The sequence below is a fragment of the Neocloeon triangulifer genome, unplaced genomic scaffold (genome assembly GCF_031216515.1).
Source record: "Neocloeon triangulifer isolate White Clay Creek 2 clone unplaced genomic scaffold, ASM3121651v1 ptg000012l, whole genome shotgun sequence".
NCBI lineage: Eukaryota > Metazoa > Arthropoda > Insecta > Ephemeroptera > Baetidae > Neocloeon > Neocloeon triangulifer.
In genome coordinates, this window is record NW_026775554.1 from 10,454,526 (window position 1) to 10,469,856 (window position 15,331).

The following is a 15,331-nucleotide window of genomic DNA, read 5'->3' on the forward strand; positions in this document are numbered from 1 at the left end:
GCGCGGCCTTTTGGCTCCGCGCGAGCACTTTCGCGATGCGTGCCGATTATGTTTTCAATTATTTATGGCGGCACTCGGCTTAATTAATTGAGCCGCTCGCTCAAAGAGTGCGAACGAGAGAGACGGTCGATGAATTCGCACACACGCCGGGGAATTTAATGCACAATAATGAATTGGCATCTTCGAACAACCCCCTAGTCGCCCAGAAGACGAATGGCACTGGTCGCAGTCGATAGGAAATTAAAATAATTTTCATCATATAACAACGTCGATCGGGAAAATTTAATAAAAGGAAATTTCATATTTTATCGCTTCTCTATTCCAATGAAAAACGAAATGTTTGAACTAATTGAAAGTTTGAATATGGAAGTTTTTTTTTTTAATTTCACAAATGCATTTTTGTTTTCAAAAATGAATTAATGAATCTGCAATAGCTCTGAAAGTATTGTTAATAGTTTCAAATATTTATTGTATTGTTGCTGTATGTGTGCGTAATCAATAAGTTTTCTTAATTACATTTACATATTTGCATATAGTGTGTATAATGGCTTTTCATATATAATCTTATTTGTTCAGACTTTGATGCAAAATTTAATTTATTTGATTAATATTTTATTACTTCTTAGCATTAACACTAAATATAAATATTATTTAGATTCAATTAGTTCAGAGCTTACATTTGCTAATTCTTTATTTTTAAGATTATTTTCAGACAAAACTTAATGAAATTGAATTTTTCCTCAAATTGTTTTGTGAAATCTTTCACAACTATAAAGAAAAAGCGGACTTACAATTAGAAATCAATTCACCATGAACAGTGTCTTTTTCAGAATATGTTTTTATTTGATTAATTTCAATGGCATTTTTGATTTCTTTTTGATGACCAGCATAAACTACAAACGGTGCTTTCTTCTTAATGAGGTGAAAAAACACCAAGTAAATTAAATATTCTTTCCCACGTAAAACATTGTTTTAAAGAGGATTTATTTATACATAATAATAATAATATGCATATATGTAGTATCATTATGGCTAGCTGGGAGCCACAGACAATTTACTAATTGTGCGAGCAGTAAATGTGTGTGTGTGTGTGTTTCTCTGGCTCGCGTCAGCCACAAAAAAATGATGTCATTGGGCGAACAGCACATGAGGGGGCGAGAAGCACACACAAGACCTCTAGAATCGCATTAGGCCGGACGAAATATCCGCTTTGGGCCGTACAAGGCCGGACAGGTACAAATGTTGGTGAAATTTTAATGAACGCGCGATTTAGCGAGTTTGGCACTAATTGTAAGCTGCAGGGAAAAGACCTAGTTTTGAAATTCGCTGGGGTTGACCGACGGCCAGCTTTGTTGTGTTACGACTCCCTGAGGTCTGAATTTTGAATAATATAACGCGCGATCGATTGGGCTGTTAGTGTCCAAAGCACTAGTACGAATAAATGGTGGTGTGGTTTCCACTCGCTTATTAGCATGCGAGCAGCACTAACTAATGCAACCGACAGGCAACACGCGACACACATTCACAGGTTGGCCCTTGTCGGCTGCCGCTCGCGCGATTCTGTAATTGGATTCAACGCCACTTTTAGGCCAATCTTCGTCCCCTCGTGCGAAGAACAAACCAGGTGCACACGTTTTTTTATGGTCGCTTCAATTAAAAAAAGAGGTTTAATTGAATAGCAATGTGGATTTTTAAGATTAAGTAGTTTCTAGAACGTTTTAGCTCCATTAACAATAATTGCGTCTAAATATAGTTTCTCTTTTTCTGATGTTTTCTTCATATAAAAATCGCTATAAAAGTACAGCAGATTTTTTTTATTATTTGATTATGACGAGTGTCTACTATTTTTGGTCAAAAAATATATTTCACAATGGTTTATTTTATGTTGAGAGCCATTTTTATAGTGGAATTAATCAAAATACATATTAAAAGCACAATTTTTTTTTCTTTTTTAATCTAATCATTGCTTTGTAAAATAAAATATTTACATTTGAACCTTAATTTCTTTGTATATTGAAAAGTGTAAGAAGTGCCATGTTGCGAGAAGAGAGTACTTTCGTTTTGATGCTAAACGCAATAGGGTAGGGTGTATTCCAGAATAAGCAAACAAGATTCTTTTCTAAACACTCAACAATCATCAAGCACTTTGCAGAAATCTCTGGCGAAAATAGAACGTGCCTCCTGCAATTCAGCGCTTTACTAGAGTTTCATCGTGCGCTTTTCCACTCGCAATCAGGAAGTTTCTTGTTGCCCATACAGCAGCTGCTGTTATGATTGCCACGTCGGTACGGCACACGCCCCACACGCCCACGAAATTGCGTAATAAGAGGTTGTTTCGCGTTTGCAAAGTCCTCCACTTTGCATTACCTGTTGACGAGCAAACAAATGGGCATGTTTGCCGACCAATATTAATAATGATGAACGCCCACCGCACGCAGCTTTGTGCAGGAGAAGTGTGAATAATAAAGCACCGGAAAAACGCACCCCGCTTTTTCCGGCCAAAGCGCCGCGGGAACTCCAACGTGTCACTGTTGTTTTCCGGATGATTTTATTTCGACCGTGAGACTTGAAAAGTATTGAATTTTCACAACAAAGAGATATCGTATCCTTTTTCAGCAGAGAATACAACAAAAACTTGTGCTGACAGTTGGGAAATGGTATTTCAATACATTTTACTAACAAAAACAAATGAATCCTGTGTTAAAAAAAATGTAAATTCCAGAAAAAAATGTTTGAAGAAATGTATAATTGTATTGAATTACATGCATTGAAACTTAAATAATTTTTAAGAGAAAAATCTAAATAAGAATTCATAGTCTAAATACAAAAATTAAAACAAAATTTTAATTTATAAAATAAGTTAATTTTTTCTCCATTTTATGATAATAAAATATAATATTTCCAATATAACATTAATTTTTTATTTTCATAACATTTTTTCTTAATATTTATCTATAATGAGATTTACAAACATTAATTTTAATATTCTTTATATAAAATATTTTCTAACAATGAAGAAATTTTTATAGAGAAGTCCATTATAGAAATATTAATTTCTTGAATAGAAGTTTGGAATTCACATTATTTCTGCAATAAATCAAATTCAATGATACTGTAGCTAATAAATTTTCACATTTTAATTCATTTTATGAAAACATTCCAGAGTCGCAATCACAGCGAGCTAATAATAACACGCGCAAAATGAAATCTCGCCGCGTCTCGTGCGTCATCATTCGTCCGAAAGGCAATATCGCGAGCGGATCTCTTTGTGGGTGTCACTTGCACGGCTGCCCGAGGGTCGCATGACACGGAAAATAAGCTTGCGTGTCGGTGCGTACGTGAATGTCAAACGAATCAGCGATCGAACGCGAGCGAGCACCTGTCAATAATTAAAAGGGCTCTTTCACTGATTACCAGATCAAACGTCTGTGAAGATAAATACCATACAAAATAACAGGGCCCTTTCTGTTTTTGTGCATCTGGAAGAGAGAAGAAGCCGTGGTGCCTAATCCAAGCGAGACATCAAACAGCGCCCGGAAAAATATAAATTCAACTTTGTGCACACCCGAAATGCGGTGCCTGTTCTCTTCGCTGCATGATAAATCAACCGCTTTCCGCATTTGTACCAAGATATAAAAAACGAGCCCGACGGGAAGGCTGAAAAAGGTCCGATTGTTTTCATGCCGGTGGCAGGTATTTCAACCGAAAAAGCGAGAGAGCAAACAAAAGCCACAAAAGTTGCAAAGAAAGAAATTTTGGAGTGTTCACAGAAACTTTTTTAATTAAAAATTTTGACGCCCCTCTAAAGTGCGAGTAGAGACGCGACGTTTAATTTTAGCTTTATCAAGATGGACCGATATAAGACGGCGCTACTTTTTGTCACTGAGCGTTATTCTAAATGAAGCGGCTTGTTAGTCAACTCGGGACTAATTCTGCAACACTGCCCGAGTTATATCATGGCGGGAAAATGAGCTAGGCTTGTATTAAATAAAAGTAAAATAAAATAAAAGTGTTGGCAAAACTCGCCAGCAGGTCCACCTCGTATTACTTCTCGGGCTTATAATGAGGAAGAACCGCGGGCCGCGCGCGCTGCTTTAACATAATTTCGCCGAGTGAACGTCACGCAGTTGAGTCGGCCGCGAACTGTGTGTGCGAGTCTTAGAATAGAACCAGCCTCTAGCTAGAGGCTCAGACCAGACCTCCTAAACAACACGCGCACGGCGACTGCCCGCCCGTCCATCCGTCCGACAGCACCATGCACATTTTATAACAACTCGCCAATTCTATCAGGCAAATAATTCACATCAATGACCGAAATTTATAAGGAGAAAATTCACCTTTTTGTTTCCTTTGGATTTTTTTGAAGTACAGAGGAAAATCACTAACTTTGATAATTTTCCGTCAAAAATTTGACAGAGCCTATAATTGGAAGTTTCAATTTTAAAAGAAGAATTTAATATTATATATAAAAGTCATCTTCCACTTAAGATGAAAAAAAATGCAAAATATGGAACATTAAATTTTTTGGGAGTTTAATAAGTGTTTCTATAATTGTTAATTAAAAGAAAATTTTCAGTATTATTCATGGGTATAAATTTTGTTATTAAGTTAATTAAAATATGATTAAACCATGACCAATTAGGTTGAGTTCTCATATTCGCGCGCTAATTAATTGAACTCTCTGGAAAGTTCATATTTTTTCCACGAGCAAAAATTCAGCATCATTCTCGTCGTTCAAACTCTGCAAAAGGTCGATGGCATTGTGGGTTTTCATTTTCAACAAAAAGAATTGTGCTCTTATTCCGCAAACTTTCTCTTTTGAAGAGCAGACGCGCAAATTTTCCATGCGACAAAAAGACCAACCGGCGCAAAGGAAACGTTCTAGTCAGAGTTTTTGCTCTCCATATGCGTGCTCGCAATTGTTTTTTTCCTCAGGAGCGAGAGACGGAAGACGGTGAATAACATTGTCTGCATGCTCTGGTATTTTTTGTCTCAACCCCGCACGAGAGAGTAAACAACTCTTTTGCGTGCGAGAACCCTTTGGACTGAAATATTAATTCGGAATTAGCAGACACGCACTGAGTAAGAATTCAATTATGCGCGGCCGCGGCGCAAAGAAAGTCCAATTTCGCGCTGCAACAAAGCGGAAAATCCGGCAGCGGCAACTTTTAGCCTGCTGCGGGCGCAAAGGGTTATGCAGAACCCGCGACGCACGAGTGGTCGCCTCGTTTCATAATTTTCAGCGAGCTTACATACATTTGAATTTGATTTTCATTGCGAGACGGGGCCACCGAGGGCAAAAGTTCATTATGAGCGTGCTGGGAAAAACGATTATTTATGCCAAAGTTTAAAATTCCAGCGCGGTTTACTCGCACAGCTCGACAATGATAATTGAATTTAATTGCTTTTTTGTAAAAGGTACAAAAAGCGGAGTCTGTGCTTTTAGAAAATAAAATTTAAGCAGTGGTGGGTAGAATAGTAATTAATGCAATCACAATTAAATTAAACGACTCTTTCTTAAATTTATATCACCATACCTTTATCATAAAGAAAAAATATAAATACAAGGTGCTGTAAATTTTACTTTGCCACTTTGAACTTTCCATAAACGCAGTGTATCAGAATATAAAACTGACAAGGATAATTAGCATAAAAGAAAACAAATCATAATTAAAAGTAGTTAATGAAGAGAAAATTATCAGCAATCACAAAGCTTATAATTATTGAGTTTTTTTTTCTCTTTCACAAAAGAATTATTTTTTTGTGTACAGATGAACGGAACACACAATAAAAATATTTAAATGGTGAAATTGATTAAAAGTTCAAGCAAATATATTTATTAAATTTCCATAACTGCTTTTAAATACAGTTTTACCTCCAATTTCTTCTTCTCTTTATTGTGATGCATGTGTGGTAGTTAATCAGTATAGGCGAGAGGCAAAATGGGTCATGTTTTCTAATCTATTTTTTATATTGCTTTCCAGAGATAAAACTACACCTTAATATAAAATATACAATATATAATCCCTTTTTTTACGTTATTATATACTTAAAGTTTTGGTAGAATGGATAAATATAAATGAAAAAGTCACCTTCCTTTAATTCTGTTTCCATTGCAATTCTACACAGCCGCATATTAATTGTCAACTATGAAAAGGTCAGCTGTATTGGCGCACTTATTATTGCATGTGATTTGCCCATAGAGCTCGGATCGTTTGGTGCTAACCAGCAGACAGACAAATAAACAAACAGCGCGGCGGCCAACAATAACTCCATCCAAGTGGGGCCTGCGATCCGCCAACGAGATAAGCGCGGCCAACCTGTAATTGGCGCTCTTTTTGAAGCGCAAATGCCGTGTGTGTGCTGATAAATTAAAGCTGTGCAAGACGCGCATTGTTGGGTGCTTATCGGCAGCTCCCACGTCGCAGTGCACCCACCTATGCTGAAATAATAATGCCACCCCCTGGCTATTAATCTCGCGGTGCGGTTGAGCGGCCGCTGCTGGATTCCAGTTCCGGTCACTGATGAATAATCGAGTTTTGCATCGCCAGTTCGCAATTTGTGGTGCATTTCCAGCTCACTCTCTGCTAAGCTTGCAACCCTTTCAGCAAATTGCGCCTGATTGTTTCCCAACGCAATTAGAATATATGGCCAGCCGTTCGCACAATGTGCAGTGTGCTGCTGCAATTACGGAGTATGTAAATTTTTTCAAGATCGCTCAGTGACATTTCATAGGCTATGGAGAGTAATGTAAAAGAATCTACAGCTGAATTTTTTAGAGAGAAGAGAGGGAATGAATTTGGAAGCTTTCCAAGATTGAAGTTTTTTATTTAATTAGTAATTAGCAATCATTATAGTTTTAATTTAATATACCTGTATGACTTCTAATTAAGTTGTAAATGATTAAAAAAAAATACATCAATTCATATTTCTTGCTCCTTTTAAGCTCAATCAAAGATATAAAAATCTGAAAAAACTTTGTCACTAAATTATTTCAATTTTCAAAATTTCGATAACTTTTGGAAGCTCTTTGAAGTTGAAATATGCTAAAAAATTAAATTTTTGTGTTTATATTTTCTTTAGTATTTCCGGCAGGCGTGCGATTCTTCATAAAATTGATCTGCCAAAGCAGTAAGTGGCTTCTTCTCTCAAAATCAAATTTTACGACCCTACTGCGCCTTGCTGTGTGCTTTCGAATTCGTCAGCTGCTGGTGTCTTTCATGTGCTTGGCTTAAAGCTCATATGGATGAAAAAAAAACAGTTTACATTCATTGAGGAATATGAGTGCTTACTAAAACGACTATCGCCTTAAGCCTGCTTGTAGATATAGATGCAGACATGCGCTCATCATTAACTTAAAGGTAAACACTCTCTTATATTGATATTGTCAGCGTTTTTACTGCGAAGATAATAAATATCCCCAATTTAATTTCAGTCAGCTGTTATATGCCGGAGGAAGCAGTCTTTTTTTCAAATGTGACCTAATTAATTACCTTCTTCGAGTTTCCATAATGAACAATTTAAAATTATAAAACATCGATAAATGGAAATAAAGACAAAATAGTGTTTTGAGCAAAATTATCTTAAATTTTGATTATAAATACAAGCATAAAAAATATAATAAATAGTTTGAGAAAGTTTAAACAACATGGAAATTATATAAAAATTGGTAATAATTAAGAAACGATTTGATTGTAAAATTCGAATCCAAACCTCAAAGTTTAATACTTTATATAAAGTCAGTTTACTACCTGTTATTTAGAGAATTCCATTAAACTCATTTCGTCTGCTAAATTACATTAATTTTTTTTTAATGAAAAATAAATAATTGAAATAATTGTGGAGTTAAATGTGTTAATAATTATGTGTACTCACCGGTTCTGACGAGCTTGAAAGTGACCGAGTTGTGGGTCTTGAGGGCCTCGTTGAGGGCCGGGTGGGTGAGCTCCTTCAGGGTGACCTCGCCTGCCATGACTCGCTTGTTGAAAGTGACGGACTTATTCTCAGACGGACTGACGCCCAGGGAGATATTAATGAGTTCCTCAGCCGGGAAGATCACATACATCCTCCCTGCACCGGACGCGCCATGCTCGTTCGTGGCGCGTTCCTGAGTGGCGGTGTCGAAGCGGAATCGCCCTGGCCGACCTCAGGGCCGCCGCCTCCGAGAGCACACTGCTGGACGCGGCGGGGGCCGTGCCGCCTCCACTGGCTCTCCTCTCGAGAAGCGGTGTCGGCTGCTAATCAACTTGGTGCGCCCCACGGCGTGCCGAACACGTCTGGCCGAAGACCGATGCCGTGCCGCCGACCCAAAAGGTGCTTCGCTCTACCCCGTGCATGCGTCGAGCGCGCGCGCGGGGCGGCGGGGAGGGATGAGAATGAGAACCGTCCGCGAGTACAGAGCTCAACAGGCACTCGCTGCCGCCGCCGAGAACCCCTTCCCCTCACAATTCTCCGGCAGGGCATCAAGGCCATCAAGCACAAGGATTCAAAAACTAAAAACGCAAATTTTCCTCAACTTTCTTAATTATTCAGATTTCCGCAACAATTTAAATTTTCACTAGATTTTCATTTTATACATTTTATTTTTGTTTTGCATATTTTCCACTTTTATGGTTTATTTTCCCAACGAAACTAACAAACAACTGAACAAATGTGGAAGCAATTTTTTTCTAAAAAAAAGACAGAGTCTAAAAGAAATTATCTGCTACATAATTATGTATCGAGTCTTTTTTTATTGCATATAATCAATATTCCAAATATTTTTGCAATGGAAATTTTAAATAAAGACAATGGAACTAGATTGACTGGAAACTGGGGAGCACATAAAACAAAAATTTCATAAAATTTAGCAAAGTTGACTTGAATTTCCGAATTTTAAATGCAAAATTAATTAAATAATAGAATTTGGAAAACAAAATTAACATATGATTCTTATTGTATATTTTTTTTCTTTTGGTTAAATTCTTATCATATATTTAGGCCTCACACTATATGTTTAGTACTAAAGAAATAAACCATCCTTGAACCGTCAGCAGTAAAAATGGATGATCGCGAAATAGAATAGAGATTATTCTTATACCTCAAATCATGTTTATTAAAAATTTTAATTAGTTGTTAAATAATTGATAAATTATGATTTTTTGAGCTTCTTTAAAATGATTAAATTGTGTGTTCCGGTGTGTTCAAATTAATTATTAAGTATTTATGCATATTATTCAGTTAATCTCTGAACTTTAAGCTTTTTAAAAAGCTATATAATGATTAAAATACAAGAAAAGGCAATTCATTATGGATTTTAAGCTGAATGAAAAATACTACTTTCTGTAGGTGTTTTACACCCCCGGCAGTTTCCATCGTAGATGAGGCAGCAGATGCACTGCACCACCGCCTTTTCCCAAATCGGCCGTCAAAAGTGCTAATTTATCCCGTCTCATCACTTTGGCTAAATGATTGATAGCAAAACACCTGCGTTCGCTTATCAGACTTCGCCCCCGCTGGAGTCCTAAATCCTTTTTTTCAGCAGATGAAGACCCTCTTGCGCCTTTTGCGCCCTTCCAATTCTGAAAATGAGTTCAGGCCAGAATTTGTAGTTAGGCGCATGAGAGGGTCATGCATTGCAGCAGTCCGAGGAATCGAGGAATGCCTACATCAATTTGTGTAGAGTCCCTTTTTCGTTTGCCGCTTGGGAGGTATCCTACGGCCGATATTCCTAATTCGAGTCGAAGGGGGTCGAGAAAGAGCTACGGAAAAGGAGGGAATTATATATCCTTTAATGTAAACGCGCGCGTGTGGGTGGAGCACGTTCCTCTATTGGATTGGACACTTGACCTGTATATAAGATACTTCATAAATGTATAGCTGGAGCTATTTTTTTCTTTACATAGATTTAAAAAGAAACTTCAATGGTTTCGCTTTCTTATTTGAAGAGGTGAAGTTTTCTATAAATAAAACTAATAATAGCAGCGCCGCGCATGTTTTTGTGTTAAAAATAGTACTATATCCATATTATCATGCATGCATTATTGCCAGTTTTTAGATATTGTGATACTTAATAAAATTCAAGCATAATATTGAAGATACACGTAGAAGATAAATACTGTTGTTTAAAATTTTGCAAATTTTTTTTATTTCCACTTGCTCATTATTTGTAATATCTATAATTTTTTCTTCTCTTGATCAAATTAAATTGCATTTTTTACTTTGATTTATGTATATAACGTTAATCGTTATCGTTTACGAAATAAGTTGATTGCTTCTATTTTAGATCAATAAACCCAATAAACTCATTATTGTCAAAAATTATATTAAACAAAATGTAATTTGCAACAATTGCATGTGTTAATTGTAACTTATATTTGTAAAATTTTATTTATGACGGTTAGTATTGAATTATTTGGAAGTTTACCTTAGTTTATTTATTTACATTTTTGGAGAATAAATAAATAAAGTACTTATCATCAGAGGTCATCATTTGTTATTTTAAGCGTTTAAAATACATCCCAAATAGAAATATTGAGAAATCACACTTTGTGCTCACAAAAATGCACACACAGGAAAAAATAAACGCCAGAATACAATACCAATGAAAAAGAGAAAAATAAAAAAGTATGTAGGAGATAAGGAAGGGTAAAAATATGTCAAAAAAAAAATAAATAAAAAAAATATATCAGTTCATCTTTTCCTTGCTACCAGTGCGGCGCTTACGAATTTATGCTTTTAAAATGCTTATAACCACCATGGTTACTCTGCTCCTCATTCCAAAGTTAAGCGAGCTTTCATTTACAGACAACAGATGGCGTCCAACCTAATTTGTGAATTTCGCTGGAAAGCGACACTAGCGGCACCCGACTGGAACTACTGAAAGGAAAGCGGAAAGCGAAAAAAAAAAAAACATTGAAAACATTCATCGCATCTTTTGACCACAGGTGAGACGTAGTGAAATTTTTATCCCCGAATATTTTTGCAATCATGGCCCTTTTTGGCCCAAATTTGATTTATTTTTGAACGATAATAATTGCTTCAAGCGTGGATGGTAAAGATTTTGCAAATTTTTATGTACAAATTTGAAAAATTGAGATAGAAAATTGGTCCTCGATATTCGCTGCCGTGCATTGTTGACGCCACGCACGTGATGTTGAGATGAAGCGTTGTAGTTCAAATTTGATCATTTTCTGCTCAATTTTGAAGCTCTAATTAGGAAGGATACTAATTGTGTATCATTCTTCAATAAAATCTGAATTTTAATCAAAATAATTCCGTTATTTTCGTCGAAACTTGCATCTGCCAGTTTACGGCCATGCCATGTTTGTATTTGTATCTTCATTAATCATAAAATATATTTTTAATCCCTAACCCTTGAGATTCTTGTATTTATTTAAGAAATCTGAGCATATTTTAATGAATATGTTATCTCATTATTGTTTATTATGTAATCAATATTAAAACATTATATATAATTTCCAGAATGGCGGACGCAGCTCCAGCCGGTGGCCGTGGAGGTTTCAGAGGAGGATTTGGCGCTCGTGGCCGTGGTGGAAGGCCTAGGGGTCGTGGTCGCGGAAGAGGCCGCGGACGCGGCAAGGAGGCCGAAAAGGAGTGGGTGCCTGTCACCAAGTTGGGCCGTCTGGTCCGTGACGGCAAGATCCGTTCCTTGGAGGAAATCTACCTCTTCTCTCTCCCTATCAAGGTGCGTTTTCTTCCCTTAAACATTAACTCAAAATTTGAATGATGATTCTTGGTCCGTGTTTCTGAGATTGATGTCAAACTTAAACCTCTACTGATTTGAAAACTGTTCTTAGTAAAGTGACACTCTGATATTATTTACTAAATATCTTTTCCTACCAATTGCAGGAGTATGAAATCATTGACTTCTTCATCGGAAGCCAGCTGAAGGATGAGGTCCTCAAGATCATGCCCGTCCAGAAGCAGACCCGTGCCGGTCAGCGCACCAGGTTCAAGGCTTTTGTTGGTGAGAAGAAAAATTAATTATTTAGCCCCATAAATTATTTAAATATATTAAGAAAGAAGTTTTAAAATTTTACAAGTGATCCTGATGATTTCTTTGGTCCGTGTTTCTGAAAAGTGACGATCCCCTTAACCACTTCTGAATCACTTTAACTCAATTCTTTAAAAGTGCCCTGAGCTTCACGCATTTTGCTAATTGTGCTTAAAATTTCAGCGATTGGTGACTCTAATGGTCACATTGGTCTTGGAGTCAAGTGCTCCAAGGAAGTGGCCACCGCCATCCGTGGCGCCATCATTCTGGCCAAGCTCTCCGTCGTTCCAGTCAGGCGAGGCTACTGGGGCAACAAGATCGGCAAACCTCACACAGTCCCTTGCAAGGTAATTTTGATTTCCCTGATTCGTAAAATTTGTGCGAGCCTAGAGTCACTGTCCAGTCAAATGGCTTGCTAGTGCTATAGGTCTCGAAAATAAACGCTTGCTCCTTTCAAATTCCGTGGACTGCTCAGGCGTCTGCTACATTTCTGAGGAGCTACAATTGATTTCAAATTTTTTATTGATTCTAATCATAATTTTTATTTATTAAAATACTTCTATAATGAGCAGACACTGTAATATCGAAGCTATAATGGTACTTTATTTTTTCCAGGTGACTGGCAAGTGTGGCTCCGTTCTGGTGCGCTTGATTCCTGCACCTCGTGGTACAGGCATCGTGTCCGCCCCTGTTCCCAAGAAGCTGCTCAACATGGCTGGTATTGAGGATTGCTACACTTCTGCCCGTGGCTCAACTGGAACCCTTGGAAACTTTGCCAAGGCCACTTATGCAGCCATCGCCAAGACCTACGCCTACCTGACGCCCGACTTGTGGAAGGAAATGCCTTTGGCCACTGCTCCATACCACGAGTTTGCCGACTACCTGGCCAAGAACCACCGCGTCGTTGGTGGCGGTCTGCAGTAAACTACTCTGGAATCTGAAAATAAATTGATGTTGTGGGTCCAGAATGAAATATTGCATTTGCTTTGCTTATAATATGAAACATCCTCTTATAGTTCGAATCGTAAATTTTGCTGCAAAGGTATTTACCTAACATTACTCTGTAAAAAGGAATTTACCAATTTTAAAGTCAGAGTAATGGTCTTTCTCTTTATCCAGCTATAATTGCAATTAAGAGTAATAAAAGAGCAAGTAACTGGGTTATTAGCAAAAATGCTACTTTATTTTGCAGGTCGTCCAGGGCAGCATGATGAAATAACAATTAGGTATTGAGCGCGATTGTATCTGGTACAGTGGGGATTGGTTCAAGGACCTGACGGAAACCTGTTTTAGGACGGCAGCATGCGTTTATTTACTGGGCGGTCAGTGCGCCTGAATCATTTTCTTCAATTGCGACCGCCTCTGGCTACAAATAAGCCAGACGGTATCATTTTGACAAAGCGCTCCAGGTATCTACGTGACTAGAACCAAATTTTATAATAAAATTGCTATGCAATTTCACTGCCAATATCGTCTCCATGTACATTGGACAAGATGATAAATTAGCTGCCCTGGATTTTGTTACAATTGTGGTGTAAAATGATTGAACCAACTAGCAAGGAAGTTAATATATCTGATACCAGACAAAAAAATCTTTGAGATTAATTTATATTATTTATACTTGTCTTAACTTTGATGGATCGAATAATATCACAAACAACTATACAGTCATGTTTTGTTATATCCTGGTAAATATTACAAAGTTTTCGAGCAATTTCACATAAGAGACAATGAGTGCAGTTGCAAGGACAAGAGAGGAGCGACTTTCCAGTTTTTTTATTCAGAACCGCGCGTACATTCGATTGTTTCTGCCTTTTTCGTCTCCAAAGGAATGTCATATGTAATTTTTTATCCATTTACACGCGTTGAATTGAAGACCAGCTTTTGCATTGGACGCGAAATTCGGAAAAAACAAAGCTCGTCAAGTTTCTGACGAAATCTCCGACTCTTTCGCATCACCATTCATGCTGTAGGTCTGTCCTTATTATTAATACGGCTCACGCGCGCTCATTCGCTGCCGGCGGCGGCTTCACCTCGAGTCTCTTGTTTATAATAATATTGCTCCTTGTACTGAGCGCACCAAACGCAATTTGGGCACACAATTACATGCGGCGAACACGTGATTCCGCGGAAAGAGAGTGGCCGCGGCGGAGGGCAGACGTGCAAAAAAAAAACAGCAACAAAAACGTGTTTTTCGCTTCATCCGTTATTTCTCACTGCGCGTAATTATTATTTTACAGCGTCGTCGTGGCGACAAGGAAAGCAAATATGAGTGAAAGAAAAGTAATTTCTCTCTGGGCGCCAAGAAATGCAAAATATATGAGTAGCGGTGCCAGTATAATATACATTTGCGCCACACCAATTCACGTTCGCTTTGCCGTGAGTCTTAATTATGGATGTTCCGATTCCGCAACTCACAAAAGACGAAGAACTGTAATAAAAAATGATAATATGAATTATTTGAATAATGAAGACAATTTTTGGACATTTGATTTGCCTATTCAGAGGGTGTTTTATTTTGAAAGTTAAAATAATATTTGCCGAATAACTTATTTTTAATTATTATACTGTGAGATCTTAAAAAATAAATTGCATGTGTATGCGAAATTTATTGTATAGGCAATTAATATTGCTATTGCAATCAATAGTATATTTGTACACAGTGATTAATTATAAATACATATTCGACATATTCATAATATATTTTGAACTGCAACAAAACAAATTATGTCAAACTAAAATTAATTAGAATAAAATGATCCGTATTTAATCTCTTGCAAATTTGGAATTAATTTGAACTTCTTTTGTATTTGTAATTATTCATAAATAATTTTAATTTAGCTAACATCGGATGAATCCATATTTTATTCAAATTAGAAGATTTTTAATCGAAAAAATATTATGAAAAATGAAAAATCCTCTGCAATACGCAATACGTCATTCCATGTAAACAAGCTAATTTCAAAGTCGCAGAGACGCATCGCAGCGAGTTCTCAATTCTCAAACAAACTGCGCACCAAAAACCTGTATATATCGGAGCATAAACAGAATTCGTGGAAGAGCGAGAAACGAACTCGACGTAATTCTGCTCTCTTCGCTGGAGCACAATCCCGGCAATCAGCTCAAAAGCTAATAGGGCCGGAATTAAGAGGCTTCTCTTTTGGTACGATTGAGAGTCGCGCCGAAAGAGCAGAGGATTAATGAGTGCGGTGAAGGTGAAGATGGGAGGCAATAAAGCGGCGAAGTTCAGAATTCAGACTCAAACAGCTCTTACTTAGAATAATTAACAAAGTTTCCTCGTCCTGAAATTATAGCTTTTAACAACCACAAAATTAT

At 37.2% G+C, this 15,331-nt stretch overlaps 2 protein-coding genes across 14 annotated transcripts in view; one reads left to right on the top strand and one right to left on the bottom strand.

The window, feature by feature from the left end:
• The window catches only part of LOC132197273 (uncharacterized), a 92,213-nt gene extending 83,873 nt beyond the window's left edge, over nt 1-8,340 (bottom strand). For 7 of the 13 annotated variants that reach the window (XM_059620448.1, XM_059620445.1, XM_059620453.1 and 4 more), the window contains exon 1: nt 7,876-8,337. In XM_059620448.1, the coding sequence (XP_059476431.1) occupies nt 7,876-8,065 (190 nt within the window). In that variant the 5' untranslated portion in view covers nt 8,066-8,337. Of the gene's footprint in view, nt 1-7,875 lie in introns of all 13 variants that reach the window. The other 6 variants (XM_059620446.1, XM_059620444.1, XM_059620442.1 and 3 more) reach the window with 5 other exon arrangements.
• Nucleotides 8,341-10,832: 2,492 nt separating this feature from the next.
• On the top strand, nt 10,833-12,968 carry LOC132196728 (small ribosomal subunit protein uS5). The gene is made up of 5 exons (XM_059619562.1): nt 10,833-10,925; nt 11,464-11,686; nt 11,851-11,968; nt 12,179-12,342; nt 12,611-12,968. The coding sequence occupies exons 2-5, from the start codon at nt 11,465-11,467 to the stop codon at nt 12,917-12,919; spliced, it is 813 nt and encodes a 270-aa protein (XP_059475545.1). The 5' UTR covers nt 10,833-10,925; nt 11,464; the 3' UTR covers nt 12,920-12,968.
• Nucleotides 12,969-15,331: the final 2,363 nt, after the last annotated feature.

Bases quoted from the DNA above. Each gene is read 5' to 3' on its own strand.
- LOC132196728 (XM_059619562.1), top strand. From the start codon at position 11,465: ATGGCGGACGCAGCTCCAGCCGGTGGCCGTGGAGGTTTCAGAGGAGGA. The intron at 11,687-11,850 runs GTGCGTTTTCTT...TACCAATTGCAG, and splicing joins TCTTCTCTCTCCCTATCAAG to GAGTATGAAATCATTGACTT. The intron at 12,343-12,610 runs GTAATTTTGATT...TATTTTTTCCAG, and splicing joins CTCACACAGTCCCTTGCAAG to GTGACTGGCAAGTGTGGCTC.